Source organism: Salmo trutta, chromosome 33 (genome assembly GCF_901001165.1).
Source record: "Salmo trutta chromosome 33, fSalTru1.1, whole genome shotgun sequence".
Taxonomy (NCBI): Eukaryota; Metazoa; Chordata; class Actinopteri; order Salmoniformes; family Salmonidae; genus Salmo; species Salmo trutta.
This window is the reverse complement of record NC_042989.1, coordinates 20,553,287-20,574,763: the sequence shown is the minus strand read 5'-3', so window position 1 is coordinate 20,574,763 and position 21,477 is coordinate 20,553,287. Positions and strand designations below refer to the sequence as shown.

General features: G+C 41.4%; 3 protein-coding genes across 5 annotated transcripts in view; 2 read left to right on the top strand and 1 right to left on the bottom strand.

Moving 5' to 3' along the window:
* Positions 1–6,207, bottom strand: part of LOC115172626 (apoptosis-resistant E3 ubiquitin protein ligase 1) — a 29,929-nt gene extending 23,722 nt beyond the window's left edge. Inside the window, exons 1-2 of one of the 2 annotated variants that reach the window (XM_029730253.1) lie at positions 6,137–6,207; positions 76–289 (exon numbers count right to left, since the gene is read on the bottom strand). In XM_029730253.1, the coding sequence (XP_029586113.1) occupies positions 76–223 (148 nt within the window). In that variant the 5' untranslated portion in view covers positions 224–289; positions 6,137–6,207. The other variant, XM_029730254.1, reaches the window with a different exon arrangement.
* LOC115172627 (rRNA-processing protein FCF1 homolog) lies at positions 5,508–9,668 on the top strand. Of its 2 annotated transcripts, none has more exons than XM_029730256.1 (8): positions 5,508–5,674; positions 6,544–6,608; positions 6,870–6,941; positions 8,334–8,482; positions 8,579–8,651; positions 8,784–8,871; positions 8,991–9,085; positions 9,221–9,668. In XM_029730256.1, the coding sequence occupies exons 2-8, from the start codon at positions 6,574–6,576 to the stop codon at positions 9,267–9,269; spliced, it is 561 nt and encodes a 186-aa protein (XP_029586116.1). In that variant the 5' UTR covers positions 5,508–5,674; positions 6,544–6,573; the 3' UTR covers positions 9,270–9,668. The 2 variants fall into 2 exon arrangements, with proteins under 2 accessions (XP_029586116.1, XP_029586115.1); XM_029730255.1 differs by lacking the exon at positions 5,508–5,674 and adding an exon at positions 6,184–6,293.
* A 275-nt stretch (positions 9,669–9,943) lies between these two features.
* On the top strand, positions 9,944–18,775 carry LOC115172625 (tubulinyl-Tyr carboxypeptidase 1-like). Its single transcript, XM_029730250.1, has 7 exons — positions 9,944–11,088; positions 11,737–11,825; positions 13,418–13,474; positions 14,114–14,188; positions 14,659–15,040; positions 16,018–16,127; positions 16,386–18,775. Exons 1-7 carry the CDS (start codon positions 10,870–10,872, stop codon positions 16,456–16,458), a joined length of 1,005 nt encoding a protein of 334 aa, XP_029586110.1. The 5' UTR covers positions 9,944–10,869; the 3' UTR covers positions 16,459–18,775.
* Positions 18,776–21,477: the final 2,702 nt, after the last annotated feature.

Here is a 21,477-nt window from a genome sequence, read left to right as displayed (position 1 = left end):
ATGCCAAACTGCCACTGTTCCATGTCATTCATAAACACTGGATCAAATCAAGTTGCTGATATTTTGTCAACTGACCTTCAAATAAGAGTTTGTATTCGGAGAGACTGTGGCCTTGAATCCATTCTTCAATCTGACTTTCTTTGCCTTTCTTCCAGCGCACTTCCCAGAAGAAGATCCACGAGACTGAGCAGAAGAGGAAAGTCAGTAAAAAGCGGAGGTCCATCAGACCATCTTCAGCTCTGACTCAGACTCTTCTGCTCCCCACAAAGGCTGGGCCAGGTCCAAAATACTGCACAATAAAATAAAAAGTCACAAATTATGTTCATTCTCCAGCTTCTTCACTGGTAAAGAGCTATAGCAACAACAACAAAAACATCACAGGTTTAAGTCAGGCAGCTCATGAAAGGTAAGCCAAAACAATGACTAAGACAATTAAAAAGTTGTGACCATGATCATCTAGCAACTCAGATGCTTTCATTATGCAGTAGCAGCATAGCCAAGAAGGCATGCATGAATGTTAATGTCTCACACTGGAGGAATGTTGAGTGATGGGATAGGACACGTAATCCAGATGACATATGCATGAACTGGCAAGGTTCTTAAAAGGTCTCATTACTTTTATCTCATAATCTAAACTAAAGACCACCAAAGTCCACAGCGACAAAAACATAGAATAAATGCATTGGCAACACCCATAGACATAGATTGTCTACAAAAACAACATCACCACAAGATGCATATTTGTTACAGCACCCCTAATGGTTGGTGTACAAAATTCCCCACCCATTTCCAGACTCCCCACCAACCACCAGTCACCCCCACTTCCTGCAGGGGTGTTATTTCCTTCCCCCACACATTTAAAGTAGGCACACCGGTACCTAATCAGTGTTGAGGTCAGGATAAAGATGAGTCTGTGACAGTAGGAGTGAAGTATTTGGAAAAAGTGCACCCTTGCTTTTTGCCTGATCCATTTGTGGTTTCAAGGTGGGTGCTGTGGAGTCAGTGAGGGTAACCAGAAGTGGTCTTGTGATAATTGTTTGTGTTTCTGCTGGTCAGAGGAAGCAGGCGCTCCGCGTTAAATGAATGTGGGTAAGAGATTTGTTTTGCTCTCAAGAAAAGGAGTGATTACTGGGATAGCAGTAAATGTAAAAGTTGACTAACTGAAGGGGAAGATTCCAGTGTTTGTGATGCTCGTTGTTTGGTGTGACGCAGACAGGGTGGCATGAATGGTGAAACAGAAGAGCGGTGTCTGTTCTTTTGAGTTTTGATGTTGAGTCTTTGCCCGACAAAGTGATGTTATGATATGTAAGTTAAACTATACGAGCTTTTGTGCCGAATACATTACGTTGTTGCAGGTGTCAAGCTTATGGGCATGTGGCAGCAGTGTGTAGGAGGGAGGTTCCTAGGTGTGTAGAAGGGCATGAGAAAAAGGACTGTGTAGCATTGGGGAAAGTAATGGTATGCGGCAATTGTAGGGGTGCCCATGGGCCTGGGGATCAGAAATGTCCCGTGCGAGAGGCAGGTTGAGGTTTCCAGGGATAGAGTAGTGCAGAAGTTGTCATATGCTGAGGCAGTGAAGAAAGTAGAGGAAGATGGGTCAAGGGGGAGGGATCCTGAGAGGAGTGGTGTGAGTAGTAGATCTGTACCAGTACAGAGGGATGAACCAACAAGTGATATATGTTTCAGTAAGACTGGATTTTTAGCATTTATAGCAATGATTATCAACTGTACTGCAGGGATGGAAGGTAATTTGCAGAAAATTGAGGTTGTGGTGGCAGCTGCAGAGAGGTATTTGGGTGTGCGAGACTTGACATCAGAAGAGTTACATGGTCTGTTAAGTGATGGTGTCCTATCCTTTCAAGTTGCTGGCCTGAAGTAGGACTACATATATTTAAATAGTGGAGTAGGGTGGTGTTATTTTTTTACATTTTAGTGAGTGTAGTGAATTATTTGTTTTTTTTTTCAAGCAAAGTATATGGGAGTTCTACTCCAGTCTAGTAGGTGGCAGTAATGCAACATTTATTAGATGCCAACCACCCTTAAACCTCATTGAAGAAGTAATCCATGTTGATACCTCATGGACTGGTAGTGTGATGTGATAATATATTCCTTTCACCTGGATAAGTTACTAAGTTTGTCCTCTTTCCTTTTGGTGTAGACTTTCTTGGTCAGTGTGATTTGTTTGTCTTGTTTGACCACAGCATTTGTTAGCTTGCCTTAGCCATTATACTAACGTTATATTTTCACAGTTCTTTGTATACATCTGTGGTGTTAAGTTATTACTCCTATGTGTTTTACTGATGTAGCATATTCCTTATTTGATTCCCAGAAACCATCCATCCAACTGTCATCGTAATTTAATAAAAGCGCAAAAGGTTACCCTCTCTTTGTGTTCTTGCAGACACAACCATTTGCATTGCCTCCCACACATCCCTTAGTTTCTTTTAGCTATTTTTCATGGTGCCGAAACCTGGGTTTGTAACGCAATGGGGGAGGGGGCTACCAGCTACCAACCAGCTCAGCTTTACCAGGCCCCGGGCCAGCTACCAGTCCATCCTTACCAGGCCCAAGTCCAACAACCAGCTCAGCCTTACCAGGCCCCTACGCCTACCTAGAGCCGCCGGCCAGCTACCCCCATCCAAGATGGGAGGGATACCAGTTGCAGGTGGTTCCACAAAAAACATAAATTCAGAAAAATATTTAATCCAGAGTTTTTTTGTACAGACTAAGATCTTGTTTTGTACAGAGTAAGATCTTCCTCTTGCATGCGTGTAGATCTTTGTTTTGGTCGCACTGTGATGCGCCGTCATCTACTTCTACACGTGGCTGCGTTGCATAGAAATGTCTAGTTCCTGCAAAGATGCTGGGAAACGCTAGATGTGCGGTAGCTAAGATGGCGAGGAACCTTGTGTGGTACAAAACATTGATTTAATATCTGAGTTTTCGCTGGCTTTTGTAGAACCACTTGCAACTGGAAACGGACATTTCTAAGATACTTAGTTCTTGAGTCAGTTTAAAAAGTAAGTATCTCCATGAACAGGTTAGTTTAAAAATCTAAGGTGGCGGTTTGTATGGGGCTTTCCTGTAATGGACACCAAAAATCATTGACTCACGAGTGGCGCAGCGGTCTAAGGCACTGCATCTCAGTGCTAGAGGCGTCACCACAGACCCTGGTTCGATTCCAGGCTGTATCACAACAGGGCATAATTGGGAGTCCCATAGAACAGCACACAATTGGCCCAGCGTCATCCGGGGTAGGCCGTCATTGTAAATAAGAATTTGTTCTTAACTGACTTGCCTAGTTAAATATTTTTACAAATATGACATTGTCTGGGGCACAATCTGTAGCTTGATGTTGACCCCCAACCTCAAGGTCAACCTCGACAAGACGGAGTTCCTCTTCCTCCCGGGGAAGGCCTGCCCGCTCAAAACTTCTCCATCACAATTGACAACTCCACTGTGTCCTCGTAGCAGAGTGCAAAGAACCTTGGCGTGACCCTGGACAACACCGTCGTTCTCTCCACACATCAAAGCAGTAACTCGCTCCTGCAGCTTCATGCTCTATAACATCCGTAGAGTACAACCCTACCTCACACAGGAAGCAGCGCAGGTCCTAATCCAGGCACTTATCTTCCGTCTGGACTAGTGTAACTCACTGTTGGCTGGGATACCTGCTTGTGCCATCAAACCCCTGCCATTTATCCAGAACGCTGCAGCCCGCCAGCTGTTCAACTGTCTCAAGTTCTTCCATGTCACCCCGCTCCTCCGCATACTACACTGGCTTCCAGTCGACACTCACATCCACAAGACCATGGCACTTGCTTATGGAGCAGCAAGAGAAATTGCCCTTCTTGAAATTCAGGTTATGCTAAAACCCTACACCCCAACATGAGTACTCTGTTCTGCCACATCTGATCTCTTGGCCCTCCCACCCCAACAGGGGAGCAGCTCAACTCGGACCAGTCCAAGCTCTTCTCCGTCCTGGCACCCCAATGATGGAACTAGCTTCCCCCTGAAGCTAGGACAGCAGAGTCCCTGCCCATCTTCTGAAACCCTATCTCTCAGAGCATCTTAAATAATGCCATAGCACCCCCTCCTTTTTGCCTTTTGTGAACTATACTGAACAAAAATATAAAAGCAAAAATGTCTACAATTTTACTGAGTTCTTATAAGGAAATCAGTCAATTTAAATAAATTCATTAGGCCGTAATCTACTGAACTGGAACAGGCTGTCAATCCAGCGCATTCCAAACATGCTGAATGGGTGACATGTCTGGTGAGTATGCCGGCCATGAAAGAACTGGCAAATGTTCAGCTTCCAGGAATTGTGTACAGATCCTTGAGGCATGGGGCTGTGTATTATGCTGAAACATGAGGTGAGGGCGGTGGATGAAAGGCATGACAATGGGCCTCAGGATCTCGTCCCAGTATCTGTATTTTCAAATTGCCATAGATTAAAATAAAAAGCCACCATTGAGTACTCTGGGGGGGAATGCAGATTGTCTGGGTAGCCATTTGATTAGATGTTCTGGAGTCTTATGACTTGGGGGAAGAAGCTGTTTAGATGCTTCTTGGACCTAGACTTGGCGCTCCGGTACCGCTTGCCGTGCGGTAGTAGAGAGAACAGTCTATGACTAGGGCGCCTGAAGTCTTTTTAGGGCCTTTCTCTGACACCGCCTGGTATAGAGGTCCTGGATGGCAGCACTGATGGGGGGGCTAGGCTGAATTTGTTTTGCGTTAAAGTATGTTCCATATTTGGGGCGGCTATAGAAAATTCCCCACCCACTTCCAGTCAACCCTGCAGCAGTGGCGGTTCTAGACCATTTCAACTGGGGGGGGCCAAGCTGGGGCCAGTTGTACTGTTAGAGGGGCCAGTTACATTAAACGTTATTGTTGTCAAATTGTTTTCTTCACTGCATTGCAGGCATTAGCAGGCAAAAGACCATGTTCATAATCATCATCGTTGCCACTGTCTAATAACGGATGTAAAAAAAGAATGATAGCAAAAATGAGTTATGTAAAAATGATTTCATACTCCACATTTAGGGGGGCCACAAGGGGGTCCAAAATTGTTGTCACAAGAGCACCCAGAACCGCTAGTGCCCTGCAGGGGTGGTACTTCCTTCCCCTACACCATTAAGTAAGCACACCTGCACTTAATCAATGCTGATACCACTTGGGAGATATGTGCTAATATAGACTTTTCCTATTATTTTCACCTGGATGATTTATTTACTAAGTTTGTCCTCTTTCCATTTGGTGTTGACATCCTTGGTCAGTGTGATTTATTTGCATGGTGTTTGACAACTGCCTTTGCTAGCTTGTTTTCGTCAATGTTGAGCTACCTTTGTATATAAATATATATGACGTGTTTAGCTATTATTCATTTTCTGTTGTACTGATGCAGCCTATTCCAACTGTCATCCTGATTTAATAAATGGCTACCCTCATTGTTTTTGCAGACACGCCCATTGCGTTGCCTCCCACACATCCCCTTAGTTTCTTTGAGCTATTTTTCCGATGGGGAAACCTTCAAGGGTGAAATAATACCTGATCTGCATATGACCCCTAATGAATGACAACTAGGTCACGGAAGCTCTCTATCAATAAGGAGGTTGTTTGACAGCATATCACAGACCTGATAACTCCAGGAACACTGTAAAATGAAGAAAGTGTAAGTAATCAATATGCCTTGCTAAATACTGGCTCCTTGGGTTTACGTGATACGTTACCTGGCTTGTTGGAAAAGTCGATCAATTAATGAGACAGCAGCAGCTAACTGTCGTTAGCTCAATACTCCATGTGTGTTTAGATAATACATCAATATCGACAATCAACGTGTTTCATGTGTTTTAGGCTATGCACACTGACAGGGATTATAGTCAGCTAGCTACAACATCAATTCCTTCAGGACAAGTACAGACTAACTAGCTAGCTTGTTACTGATACTGTAGCCTACGTTAGCTACCTACGACGTACGTTAAGCCGTCAATGTCAACGCAAAATCGAAATGTGGTATTCCAAAGCCAAATTCATTGTTTCAAAACATGTAATAATTCACCCCTCACGCATAGCTACGTCAACCGTTAAAATACATAAGATAAATCAATTTTAATTTTAAGAATAACAGTCCTACCTTGAATGTATTTATTATATTTAACTAGCTAGCGGCAACCGGAAGCAAAGATGCGCAGGGAAACAAACGTCGATTGTTGATGACGTTTAAACACAGTCACACGAGGGCTGTAGCCAGTTAAACAAGTCAGCTGTTGTATTTTTAAAAACATAACATGGTAAGTCGTACGATAACTTATCAAAATACAAGGCCATCATTTAAATATAGACCGTGGTCCTTGATTCAGCATTTGGAATAATTTAAAATGTATTTCAATTGATGGGAGTTCGTATGCCTTTTTTTGCTCTGCTAGCTTAGCTAGCTAACAGTAGTCACTTGACTTGAGTTAACTGAAGTGTGCATTTTTGCATAAACTTAGCAAAAGCTTTTCTTTATTTCTGACTTTTATTTCCATATGTTTACTTTAGGGGAAACGGAAGACAAAGAAGTTTGCTTCAATGAAGAGAATGATAAGCTTGAAAGATCAGAGAATGTGAGTTTCTGCCAATGATGTTAGCTAGCACGAATATGAATCATTCACACCGTGTAGTTTAGATGACTGATAAACCATGCAAACTTTGGATTAGCTAAACGTCAAGCTAACAAATTGGCACGGATTGTCAGAAATATTGTAGATGGCTAGATAGTTAGCATCCTAAGACTCACTCATTTCTTTGGTTTGACTAAGACATACTTTATCTATAATGATATATTCCAGTTGAGTCCTCATGGTATTGACTCTGAGTTTCTTTAGAAAAGAGAAAGATCGTGCCAAAGTACAAGAGACAAAGAAAAAGGATCCATCAGAAATAAAGGAAAAAGAAGTGTAAGTAGCTTCACAAGTAGGCTGGTTGCCATCTCTGTTCAGCTATTAGAAGCCACTCCTTTCATTTGCCAAAGAGCCTGGCCTTTCAGCAATCGTCAAATAGGAACATTCTATCGTTAATGAGCCCGAGGAGATCAGAGGATTTTATCCTGATTTGATAACTGTCACAGCTATCATCCAATCACGTTTATACAAATTAAACTTGGGAAAACGTTCTAACTTAATTCATACATTTGATTGTGAACATTAGAACATTGGGCATTATGATGTAATGCATTTCCTTGTAAACATAAACATTGGGCGCATGGAGAATATAGGATTCCCGTTTATTTCATTTTTGCCACCAGCCAATGTGATTTCATCACACCAGAGAAGTTCTCGCCATTCAAACTTCCCGGCCTGTTCATTGTGAACGCTGTAGCCTATTTTATATTCAGCAAGCAAGGTGCTCTCTTTCCTCGTGTGTATATTTATTTATTTATTTGAATTGCTCAAAATAAGCAACCAAACTATATTGCTACTTCTGGGACACGCATTGGGCTAGGTTTCTAGTTCAATAGCTATAAGAGGAATAGAGAGCGGATGGAAGAGGCCAGTGGAGATGCATCAATTGCACAAGGGAACAGTGAAGACGTGTAAGTTAAAGTTAATTCATTGGCTGGGCTATTAATCCACCATTTGTATGCTAGCCAATGTATTAGTCCTAGCTTACTACAGTTTAGCATTATGTATAATGTAGCATATGCCTACTTTTTGATGGACTACAGCCAAGATTTGAGCCTAGGTTCTGAATATGTTTTTAGGAAGAAATATGATTTGTATGTGTCAGATGCTGTGATGGCTTTGATTGATTGGTCATTTTACGTTGTCTGTGAGTTTGAATCAGCTCAATATCCATTCAGAAAGATTTCTAAAGTAGCCTGTCTGTACTCCATCTCTCAATAAGAGCGGAGGGACAAATAATATAACTGAAATGAGCATAACAAAATTGTAAAAATGTAAGCAAGTCATGATGATCAGCATATGTGCGAGGAATGACGACAGGTGACAGTTTTGTGTTTCTTTTCTCTCATTAATGGGATGCAGCTGAAGAAAACACGGCTCGATAGAATCTTGTAGGCTAATATTTTCCTTATTATTTCTCTCTCATTACGGAGTCCTCTCTAGCTACTTTGAGCAATGGTTGCCGAAAGGCCAGTCTCTTTGGCAAATGCAAGGAGTGGAATGTTAGCTAAAAAAGACTGGTACCCAGACTACTTCACAAGTATCAGAACAAACAAATGCAGATGTACCCATAACTCTTAACTAATACTCATATATTGTTGACACATGATTGATTATAGGTCGATACCTTCTTACTGTGTGTTCACACATTTATTTTCCTACCTGCAGTCCAAAATATCCATCATGCCTGTTCTTCCAGTACAACACTCAGCTTGGTCCCCCTTATCACATCCTGGTCGACACCAATTTCATCAACTTCTCCATCAAGGCTAAACTGGACATAGTTCAGTCAATGATGGACTGCCTGTATGCCAAGTGTGAGTATCTGGCAAAGTTTATTCAGCGTGAACTCAGTTAATGTAACTAAGGAATAACCGGTGTATTTTTAAATTATACTTTTGCTTGTTATCAAGGTATCCCATGCATCACAGACTGTGTAATGGCTGAGATAGAGAAACTGGGGATGAAGTATAGAGTAGCTCTGAGGTAACTAACGGTTGTGAAGACCAACTTCCAGATACACCACAGACATTCAGACACATACACACACACGTTCTGAGGGTATTATCAACGGTCCATAGGGAAGGTATATGACGGATACATTTTCTGCCTCTGTAGGATAGCCAAGGATCCTCGGTTCGAACGACTGCCATGCACCCACAAAGGAACATACGCTGATGACTGCTTAGTTCAAAGGGTAACCCAGGTAATGTAGTTTAATCTACTAAATTGACAACTTATTACATTAGGGAAACCCTTTCGTCATTAGAGCACTGTGGCTTTATACCAGAGAAGAACACCAATTCAATCATGTATCTTTCACAGCACAAGTGCTACATCCTGGCAACTGTGGACAGGGATCTGAAGAGAAGGATCAGAAAGATCCCAGGAGTACCCATCATGTACATCTCCAACCATAGGTCAGAATTAACATCAGATTATCAATGGGTCATTTGTGGTTATCGCTGTGTTTTATAGCTAGTTTATCTCTCTCTCATATAAAATGTCTTATACCATGATCTTTAAACCATGTCTAACCCTAATATTTTTCACAGGTTCAACATTGAAAGAATGCCTGATGACTATGGTGCTCCAAGATTCTAATATTCAGTTGATGGAATTGAAATTCCAGTTGGACTGTGGCTTTTGTCGAGGAGGTTTTGATTTGTTTACCTGCTTATTGTACATTATTAAAGGACTTGAGTTTATCCTCTACATTTTTAGCAGAAATGGATGACAGAGTTTAATGGCTGGTGTATTTCTTACTATTCCGAAACTGTTTTTCACTTTGTTCCATAAAAGTACAAATGCATTCTGTCAAGGTGTGAAAGTTGCAATAAATTAATGAAAGAATAGTCAAATGCATCCAGTATTTTTTCTATCATAGTGTGAAGAGTTAGGCTATATGTCATTAGTCCTGGAGAGTGCATTTATTATAAACCCTTAAATTGTGCTGCTTGTAAAGTATCCAAGAATGATGCCAATAAAATCAGTTAAATTGTCTAGTTGCCCACTTTTGTACTGGCATTTAAATTATTGCAAACCCTTACATTTCATAGGCTGGACTAGTAACCGAAAGGTTGCAAGATCCAATCCCCGAGTTGACAAGGTACAAATCTGTCGTTCTGCCCCTGAACAAGGCAGTTAGCCAACTGTTCCTAGGCCGTCATTGAAAATAAGAATTTGTTCTTAACTGACTTGCCTAGTTAAATAAAGGTTAAAAAAATAAAATAATTGTCTGTTACAGCGGAGGAAATGTGCAGCTCGTTAAATGTAATCCGTCAGCGCATGCGCAGCTTCTATAGATCTGGGAGTGTGAGCGGCGCAATATTGTAGCACGCATGAGATTAGCTCTCGCTACTCTGTAGCCATGGGCGTTCAAACTGGACTGATTTGGATTGACACGAACAATATTGTGTCGTAAAATGGACTAGACTGGAATGCGGGCACCAACTAAGCGGAGTGTCGAAGAAATGTGATCGTATCCAATCTATCCCGGCGTTTTGGATATAGACCGAATGACCTCTGGGATAACGTGCCGGATATTAGTGGTTTTTAATACAGTCATTTGTTGTCTGTATACCCTTTTGGAAGATTGTATTCCCCCTTTATGTTGTAGGCATTATATGTATTCATCATTTCCCAATGTGCTTAGTTCAACCTCATTGTTGAAGTCTTATTTTCATGATGCCTAAAAATTCACGCCTTTTCTAGTTTTAATAATATATTGTCTAGTTTCAGTATTTCAATGATTTACTTGACTTAACCTGCATCGTAGAGATCATTGTGATGTTTCTAAAGTGCCAATAACATTATCGATCAGACATTACTTGATGTAGGCTAGCTATAATTCCCTTTAATCTCTGCTTTTGCAACAAACAAAAAAATATATAATTGAACTCATCTGACATAAACGGACAATTGTAACAACTACTGTAGCTTTAACTCCGCATTTGTGTGGAACATATGATTGTGTGCCATTTTGTTCATAAGAGGTACAGTATTTGAATTTGGAGACTGATACAGCCTGCAGTTTTGCAAAGTTCTACATATCCAGCGTGTCATGAATTGCTCATGTTTCTCACCTGCTGTGGGACTGTTACTTGCTGAGAAACTGCAATCAGATTGACAGTTAAAGGGCAGGGCACATAGGCTGTAAACCATCTGTGCCAGGTTCCAGGACTGGGGTCCCTTGTGTGGGGGGATGCTAAGGACCACAGTGGGGTGTGTGGGGGTGGAGGAGAGAGATGAGGATGAAGGTGAAGAGGATTTGCGGGATGGAGGGGTGCCCTTCTTCGTAAACAGGGGAGGTCTACCGGTGGATGAGGAGACTTGGGAGCAGATGTGGAGGCATGTGGCCCGGACTCACCCTAATGGAGAGGCCATAGGGACACGCACCCGGGGAGCCAGTGATCTGCCCAAGGTAAGAGCAGGTGAAGTCCTCACCTAGACACCCTACTCTGTTGTTTTCAGTTTGACAGCTCTACAGACTACACTCAATCTATTTCAACAATGTGAAAGAAAAAAAAGAATCAGCTTTTCCTCCCACTAGTATATAGCGTTCAATATGTAACCTAGTCACATTTATTTACCGTGAACTATCATTCAAGATAAACATGCAGTAAACTGTTCAGGAGGATATAGCATAGGCCTAGTATATGATGCTACATGCTTCATTCGATTCGCACTAGAGATGGAGTGAAGATAACCCACTATGCAGAATGATTGTAACTGACTCAGTTACGACTCCTCAGATAACAAGTGGATGAAGCTGTCAAAATATGCAGCATTTCAAACCACACAGATACACATGCAGTCATAACATGCCACTAGATGTACAAGTGCTGTTCTGTCCAGATGAGTTTAAATGCTGCCTCTGTGCTCCTAAGGAATCCCATTATATATTCAATTAATGTAGCATTGTGAGACTTGCTATATGGAACAGTTAAGATAATGACCATGCCCATAAAGGATGGTTGTTAAGTTAAAGAAGAGGACATTCTCCAGCTCTGTGAATATAGGGATTGTGCGATACTAAAGCTTCTGGTTGTGCTCTGCCTCTGCCCCATAGATTCCTACACCGAGTGTGCCTACATACCAGCCAACCACCAGTATCCCACAGCGCCTGGAAGCCATACAGAAATACATCAGGGACTTGCAGTATCCTTTGCCTGGAATGGTAGAACTGCTTGGTCACTATTGCCAAGCTCTGGACCAATGATGAATAGCCCAGGTAGCCTAGATAAAGCTGTGACTGTTCATTGGAGCTGTTGTTGGTCATTGTCAGTCTCTGTATGATTGTTTATCCCAACCTGTAAGTCTAGATAACAGTTTAGGTATGTCATCAAAATGTACAGTAGGTTGATTATACATTAATTCACGTGTAAAGATGTTAAATTCCATGCCTGACGCTAACACACTATGCTCTGGGTTGGAATTCAAGGTATCTCTCCTGAAATATGTGTTAGCCATGCACTCTATGTATTTATAAATAATTCATAAATATAGGCACAAGCTGATTTCATGCAAATGGAAACTGGGCCACACAGTAGATGTACTGAAGAAGATTATAGTGATTGGTAACTCACTGAGGTCCTTTGTAGTTCAGTTTGTAGAGCATGGAGCTTGTAACACCAGAGTAGTGAGTTTGATTCCCGGGAACACCCATATGTAAAATGTATGCAAGCATGACTAAGTCGCTTTGGATAAAAGTGTCTGCTAAATGGCATATATATATATATATATAACCAGTAAAATTGTTCATAAGTTCTTTATACTTGTCTTACTCATTATTTTATGACAATATCAATGCATGTCACATCTCAGAATGTAGGCCATGTTTAGACTATAATCTATTTTGAGCATAAACATTAGTATCTCTCAGCTCAAGAAGGTCATCCATAATTCACAAACGAGGAACTATGAATATCAGAAAGCACTTAACGGGGTTCATTCCCCATGAGAATACGTTCAGTGCACAGCCCAGAGGGTCTGTTGTGTTTGGACATTTCCCATATTGTTTCACTCCCTCTGCATTTGTATGTACACTGAACAAAAATATAAAAGCAACATGTAAAGTGTTGGTCCCATGTTTCAAGAGCTGAAATAAAAGATCCCAGAAATGTTCCATCCTCATAAAAGCTCATTTCTCACAAATTTGTTTACATCCCACTTAGTGAGCATTTCTCCTTTGCCAAAATAATCCATCCATCTGACAGCTGTGGCATATAAAGAAGCTATTTAAACAGCATTATCATTACACAGGTGCCCCTTGTGCTGGGGACAATAAAAGGCTACTGTAAAATGTGGAGTTTGGTCACACAACACAATGCCACAGATGTCTCAAGTTTTGAGGGAGCGTGCAATTGGCATGCTGACTGCAGGAATGTCCACCAGAGCTGTTGCCTGAGAATTTAATGTTCATTTCTCTACCATAAGCCGCCTCCAACGTCGTTTTAGAGAATTTGGCAGTACGTCCAACCGGCCTTACATTTTATCGATGTCAATTTGAATGCACAGAAATACCGTGATGAGATCTGAGGCCCATTGTGAGGCCCATTTCTTTTTTAAGATATCTGTGACCAACAGACACATATCTGTATTCCTAGTCATGTACAATCCGTATATTAGGGCCTAATGCATTTATTTCAATTGACTGATTTCCTCATAAAAACTGTAACTCAGTAAAATCTTTGAAATTGTTGCATGTTGCATTTCTATTTTGGTACAGTTTACTTAACAATATCCTACAGGTACAATCACACGGGAACACAGTTTTTTGAAATCAAGAAGAGCAGGCCTCTTACTGCGTAAGTTTCTCAGTTCCTTCTATCCCATTCCTGTTTCCTAATCTTTTATTTTAGCTCTTAGATTATCTTCAGTGGATCATGGCCTTGTAGGGATATTGTAAATGTCAGACAGTAAGCAACATGACAGCTACCTGCCAGAGAGAATCTCAGCGTTTGGTGAAATAGCTTTTCCTGGGGTCGCAGAGGCCACAGAGGCAGACAGAGGAAGTAGCTATGCATGTTTACCAATTGCTTTCATATTATGCTGACCATGACAGAAGCTGAAGGAATTGGATATCTGAATCGGCTGTATGTCTGTTGCACCCAAGGGCTTTGCGACCAGGAACTGTTTTCATAGCCTAATAGGATCTGTTTCCCCGGCAGAAGCTTCTAATGCATTTTGCTTACTCGGTTCTTGACATTTAGCACCAGATTGTTTTATTTCAATGTCTCATGCAAAATGCCAGTTTTAATAATCAAATGTATTTATTTTTCCTAAAGGAGTTAGTCATTTTCCCTTTGCATACACAAAGATAACCTGTAATATGTACAAGTGTCTTTCAGGCATTTTAGAATCCATGTTTATAATTGCTACCTTTTAGAGTAGACTATTTTGTTGCCTTGCCTTCAGGTGTATTCTAACCCTCATATTCTGTGTAGGTTGATGGACATCGCCAAGGAGATGATCCGGGAGTCACTGCCAATCAAGTGTCTGGAGGCAGTGATCCTTGGGATGTATCCTTTCCTTTAAATAGCTTAGGTGTTCCACGTGAAAACTGTAATGACTTTCTTATGCCACTGTTGTTACCTGAACATCATTTTTTTCTCATCTACTACACTCAGCAGCACAAGATTTGTCAATGGGGTGATAAATGATGACCTGGAAATGTTGTTTTCCAACTGAGTGCTTGTGGGAAGCTAAAAAAATAACCTGGAGTGATGCCTCAGTGTGGTAACAGGGATTTAGAGACAAAGCTTTATGGGCACAATCAGGGCATCCAAGTATTATGTGATTAGAACTGACTAGTGTGCTCACAGTCTGAGACTACTGTATGCAGACTAATGTATTCTTGTCTTAAAAACAGATTAGTGGAGCTTGAAAACAATTGTTGTTTATGTTACCCTGTAAAGGGGCACTCCAGTTGGAGCATGCAACCAGGGTCAGTGATAAGGTTTTTCAATGTCCTTGACCTTGCCTGTCCCAGTTACCTTACCAACAGCCTGCCGGGTGTGGAGCGCTTCCCCCTCAGCTTTAAGACGCAGTTCTCAGGGAACCAATTCTGCCACATTGTGCTGGGGGTGCACAGCGGGGGCCGCTTCGGGGCACTGGGCATCAGTCGGCGGATGGACCTCATGTTCAAACCCCTGGAGTTCCGAACACTGGCTGACCTGGTGCAGGAGTTTGAGGGGGCCTACAGGGGTTACTGGCACACCCTGAGGAAGGTGAAGATTGGCCAGTATGTGTCCCATGACCCCCACAGTGTGGAGCAGATAGACTGGAAACACTCCATACTAGACGTGGATAAGCTGACCAAGGAGGAAATGAGGAGAGAGCTGGAGAGACACACCCGGGACATGAGGATGAAGGTAAAGGACCCAGGGACACAGAGACCATGTGTTAGAGTGCAGGAATGTGATGGGATGTACAGAACTAAGGCAGGACATGTGCACACATCTGGGGACTGAGATGGAAAAATGTCCATGAGCCAAACCATGTTAGGGATCCATGAAACAAACCTGTCAGCTTCCTAGGATTCTAGTGATTTCATTAGGTCCAACTGGCACTGAACTCCTAGTTTGTAGACTTCCATAGTACCAGTATGGAATTTAGATTTGTGTCAAATTAAATTGGGATACATCTGAGCTCCATGTTTTTGATTCATGTGAGGGGGAAGCACCAGGGGAATTTTAATGTGAATCCTTTCTGAGCAGATGGAAAGCCCCTGTTAATCACTGAGATTCTGACTCCTTTTGACCCTCTGTCTCATCATGCATGATGACATGGAGTTGACCTGCCATTTCAGTAGCTATAATCCTCAAATGATGACCTCATGCGCTATCATCCCAAACAGTAATGAAAGGATCCTTAACGCAGGGCCCTGTGTATAATAAAACTAATGTGATGGCTTTGCTCTGCTCGGTTGTGCGCCATGTATGGCTGCCTCTATCAATCAGTGGCTGATATTTTTAGAGAGCGGGCTCTCCCATTCACTGGACTCACAATCACATTAAAGATGTGGAGGATTTTACCATCATCACCGTCAACACTATGCCTCCAGCATGTTAGGGCCTCTCATCGAGCAGCTCACCTTAGTACTACTGTAAGTAATTGAAAGCTGATGATCGGAGTGTTTGTTTGCTTCTGACTTTCCTTCCACCTCGCTACTCTGCATTTATTGATGTGCTGTATTTTGAAAGACAAACGTTTAGTAATTGGAGTCTTACTTGAACTGCACTTCTCCTTAGTCTGTACAGAGGATATGACCAGAACTGTTTGTGTACCTCGTTTGTGTTTCCCCTTGTTGTTAATGTGAGGTAAACAGAACTGTGTGATTCTTTTTCAGATTGGGAAGGCTGCGCCCACGTCACCCACCAAAGACAGGAAGAGTAACATGGGCTCGCCCCACCGTAACCCGGGCAGCCCCATGCGCAGGAACAGCCGCATCGAGAGACGGTAATACTGATTGTGCACTATAGTCAGATATCAGGAGATGCTTCGTCTCACTATAGTCTCTCTGACAACACAGTAAATACTCATTAGGTCAATAAACAAGGTGCTAGCTGTAGTGGAGATAGCCCTGCACTGATCTGAACAAGCACTAGAGGCTAGATGTCCTATCACATAGTCCAAGAGGATTCTCTGAACAGTAATCTTTCAGTTGTAATCTGTCATGAGAAGTCATATTTTTTGTCTTTTTTGGGGGGTGTACAGTCCATCAGGAGAGAAGAAAGTTCTTGATCCGAAGTCACCTCCAGACATGAATGGATATCAGATTCGAGTGTGAGGAAGATTTCACTTCATAAAATCATCCTGCAAAACAAGACCGTAGAATGGTAGGGTTCTGTCCAACTAAAGGTTAGTTCTGGGGACTGGGCTTTTGTGTTCAGATTCGAAATAGGTTTGTACTGTGTAAGCAATTTGTTTATGGTATTTTGCATTCAACAAACATGAGGTATACTGTACAGAGCATGGCCATGTCAATAACTGATTTTTGACTAAATGTAAGTTCAAAGCCTATAATTCTAAGTTCTCACAATGCTCAATTTTGGGGATATCAAACAGTCGTTTTACACAGCCAAATCCATTTAAATTAACTTGCCTAACTGGTTGGCCTATTCACAAGATTTCTTTGAAATATAGACAACTTCTTTCCAAAAATGTGGCATGGGCCATTCAACAGCCCTGTGGTTCTTTGTTGTTACCAGGCTTTTTGTAAAGCCAGAAACTTGGTAGTGTAGTCCATTCTACAATAGAATTGGTTCAGACAGCATTTAAGGGTCAAACAGGCATTGATCATGTTTTTAAAGATGGACTGTAGGTTTTTGTTAATATGCAATATTACATTTGGCTTATTTCTTAACGTGTAAAGTGGTGCAATTTGAATTATCATAGAAGATATCCATGTTGTCAATCAGTTATTGAGAATAACAATTATTGTGAGGATTATGTGCAATCTATGTCTCCATGTCGTACTGTAAGTGTGTAAATACATTGAACCTTTAACCTGTTAGCCCTGCTGGACAGTAACTGCTTTTGTAGTGACTAGTTTGCAATCCACTTACCTTGTGCCTTTTAGGAACTTTTTAATAGACAGTGATAAAGAAAACAAGTAGTACTGGGTGAATCGTTTTTTCAATTTCACTAGGACAATACACTGTACAATCCATCTACTCTATCCCAAATAGATGGTACATTGAGCTATCAACACCTTACCCTGTGTTTGTGTGTTCTGCTATGGAGATGATGCGTGTGATTGAATATTGGGTAATTCAGTGTACAGTAGTCTATTTAAACCTTTCAAAGCATGAAAAGTGTGATATGTTTTAGGATAGTAAGAAAAAGTGGTCACTGTGGTCAACAGAATTTTTGAATTCTGGGGTCACTCACAAGACAAAATCTCACACACTCACAAAATGACTGCAACTAAGTGCGAATGATGAAGTTGCAGCTGATATGGGTTGACCTTATTTTGGGGGAAAGAGAGATATTTTGAAGGCAGCAGTTACTTTTTTTATATTGACATGGTCTGATATATTTTTGCCTTACAGTATAAATAACATTATTCTTATTATCTTAACACATAGCCTTATTGTGGTTGTCTAGCTCTATTTAATATTTACCATTTTTATTAAAGGTGCAAAGAGATTTGTTTACAATATTATCATCTTCATTTTTAAATGACATTTAGGCCAGAGCACTTGAGAAATTGGAGTCTGCACCATTTTTTAAAATAGTGCCTCAGAGCACATTGATTGGTTGGGATTCCTCTTTCATTTTAACATAGAGGTTGTTGTCTTGTACCAAAATATTATATGACCTTTTATCACTATGTAGGACTTCCTATTGATTTAGAAATAAACTCTCCTCACCTCTCTCCCAATTAATCTGTTGTTGTGTTGACTTAGCTGACTTATGTCATGGGTCAGATGCCTGTGAGTTTATTAGAGCTTCAGCTACATTAAGAGATCTACAAAATGCAACAATGGATCAAATGTAGAGCTAAAATCAATGAATACAGTTATCAAACAGTGTGCAGAGGACATGGAGAGCACACTGCCAGTCGACATACAAACCAAGAGTCCAAATTGGGCACAGTGTGCACTCATCTGAAATACCTCTGCCACACACAGACGGACAATACAAAGAATAAACGACGAGCAATAATACACATTTCCTCCTTTGATTGTCTACAAAGAAACCTTAATACAAATCCCATACTGAGGATCTGTGCACTAGGGGACTATACATTTATAAGACAATGAACAAAGACATCTGCTTGCAGGCACACTAATTAGAATAACATTTTCTGTATCTTCTCTGTTGCATGCTGGTACACTGTGAGAACTCCTAGCCCATTTTGGGCTTCAAGACATCCTTAACTGTAAATCACAGCAGGTTTTTTTATATCCTTTTTTTTCTGCAATTTTGTGTTTTTGTTCCTTAGTGCAAAGATGATGTGATGATGTCACTGAGATTTTATCTAAGGTGGAATAACAAGAAATATTGTAACCAGAAATCACCTGTACGGCTTTGTGACACTTGAAATAAACAAGCAACTGGTATTTGACTAGATTTGTTGAAAATAAATGGTGTAACATTGAGTGATTATCGCACCTCTTTTCCCATTCAGCAAATGCTTTATTTATTTTTTGGTACTGTGCTGGCTGTCTGCAGTGCACTGTACTGACGCCCAGGGATCCTGCTGCACATAATCAATTAAGTCTAATGGAAGCCTCACTGGATGGATAGTCTACCTGACAGCACTGCAATCGGCAAACAAGGCTTAACTAATGAATCGCTGCCAACCTGACACATTTCATCATATCATGGGAGCACAGAGGACTGCCATGGTTGCTGCTCTCCTGAACACCCAGCCTCTCTTTAACAGGGGAAATCCATACATGAGGTCATGTTTTGTGTTCAGACCAGGGAGAGATAGCAAGACTTTGATAGCTCTCATACAGCACAAGAGAGTACTGGTGACTGTTCTCTTATGAAATTGCTCCTGTTAGTGTAAGTTATAGCTGAATGTACTGAATGTATAGCTAGCCGAATGTACTGAATGTATAGCTAGCCGAATGTACTGCATGCATAGCTAGCCGAATATACTGAATGTATAGCTAGCCAAATGTACTGAATGCATAGCTTGCCGAATGTACTGAATGCATAGCTAGCCGAATGTACTGAATGCATAGCTTGCCGAATATACTGAATGCATAGCTTGCCGAATGTACTGAATGCTGGGGAAGCCAAAACCTAACTCCGGTCTTATCTGAAAGTAGATCCCAGTAGTACCTCCCCCACCTTATCTGCCCAGAACTCTTTCTGAAATTAAAATACAGAAGGAATAGTGGCCTACTGACCCATTTCTCCTCAGCGGGTGTGTTTGGTGCCACAGGGGGAATCTCTGTTTGAGCGGCACAGTCCAACTCCTGTACAGGTTTCAAGGTAGATCCAGGAACTGAAGCACTAAGGTATTTATTGTACTCATATTAACTTATGTTTATAACTCTTTCAGTGATTGATTGTAATGAGATACAGAAATTACTTCCCTGGAAGAACCTGCTAGAGAAAACATCTGATTTATTGTAGTTAGGCTAAAGTGTCAGACCTTGACATTGTGTCATTCCAGTGAGATATAACTGGAGGTCTTAGTGGTGACAGGAGTCCGTTAGCTGGTCTTTTAGACCAGGGGTTTCCAAACTTTTTCAATCGGGGAACCCCCTTCCAGCATTGGGGAACATCCTGCACATGCACTACGTCCTTTTCTATGGGTACCATCACTGTTCATGACACAAACTGTTCACATCCCTCTTGTTGGTGGAGAGAATTTTGCAGGTTTAAAGCTTATTTCCTGAAATTCTTTACATTTTGTCATGGGGTGCAAAGAAAATTTTGCAGTCTTCAAGCTAATTTTCTTGCAATTCTATAAATGTTACCATGTCTAATGTGTATTCATGTGATATTTCATGTGATATTTGAACATCTATGGACAAAATTGTAATATTTTTTTTCTTTGCTGACATGGGCTATTTCTAACCCGTTCTAAATACCTCTCTAAGGTATGGAATGACTAACATGACAAGAGGAACTAATTATGCACTACCCAATTTTGAAATGGCACCTTGTGCATCCTACTATTAAAACGTATTATTTTTTTGGGGGGGACCCCCGCACTCCCCACAGTTTGAGAACCACTGCTCTAGACTGCATTGTACACACACAGAACCCCCGACTGTGCCCTATCATGCATGAACGCTCCCTCCCTGCAATCTGAATGAATAATTCATTCATGCCTCAGCCAGCCACACACACACAAAAACACACACACACACACCTTCTCCCTGACAGACAGTGCCTCGCTGGAGCGAGAGATCTCCCATATAAGTGGGACACTGCCAACATTCAGGTCACAATCTTAAAGGTCCAATGCAGTCATTTTTTCTCAGTATCAAATAATTTCTAGGTAACAGTGAAGTACCTTACTGTGATTGTTTTCAATGGTCAAAAAGAAAAAAAATAGGTTCTTAGCGAAGAGCAATTTCTCAAGCAAGAATTTTGCTAGGACTGCCAGTTATTCGCTGTGAGGTTTGGAACTCTTTCTTATGGTCTATCTATTATCTAATTTACAGCCTGGCGATGTCACCAGGCAGGCCAAAACTCCATCCCATCTTAACAGGCTGACATTTCAGCTCTTACACTAAAAGGGCATTATCATTTTCACAGTATTATTCAAACCGCATAGTGTAGAAATATACACTGGCCAGTTTATTAGGTACACCACCCCGTTCACAAAAATGGTTCGCGCCTACAGACAGTGAGTCACGTGGCCTGCTATAAAAAAAAAACAGACAGGCATTGAGGCATTCAGTTACTGTTCGATTGAACGTTAGAATGGGAAAAACAAGTGACCTCAGCGACTTTGAGCGTGGTATGCTCATCGGTGCCAGGCGCACCTATTCCAGTATCTCAGAAACGGCTAGCCTTCTGGGCTTTTCACACACAACATTGTCTAGGGTTTACCGAGAATGGTGCAACCAACAAAAAAATTGGAGAATGGCAAGAATTGTGCAAGCTAACAGGTGGGCCACAAACAGGCAAATAATGGCGCAGTACAACGGTGCGCAAAACAGCATCTCGGAACGCACAACTCGTCGGTCCGTGTCACGGATTAACACCATCTCAGCCAGGCAAGACAGGATGTAGATCTTCCCAAAATACTGCCAAACTGATATTGTTTTATGGAAAATATGAATTCAATATTTCTATCATTTGAAAAATAATACTATGACTGGCCCAAAGC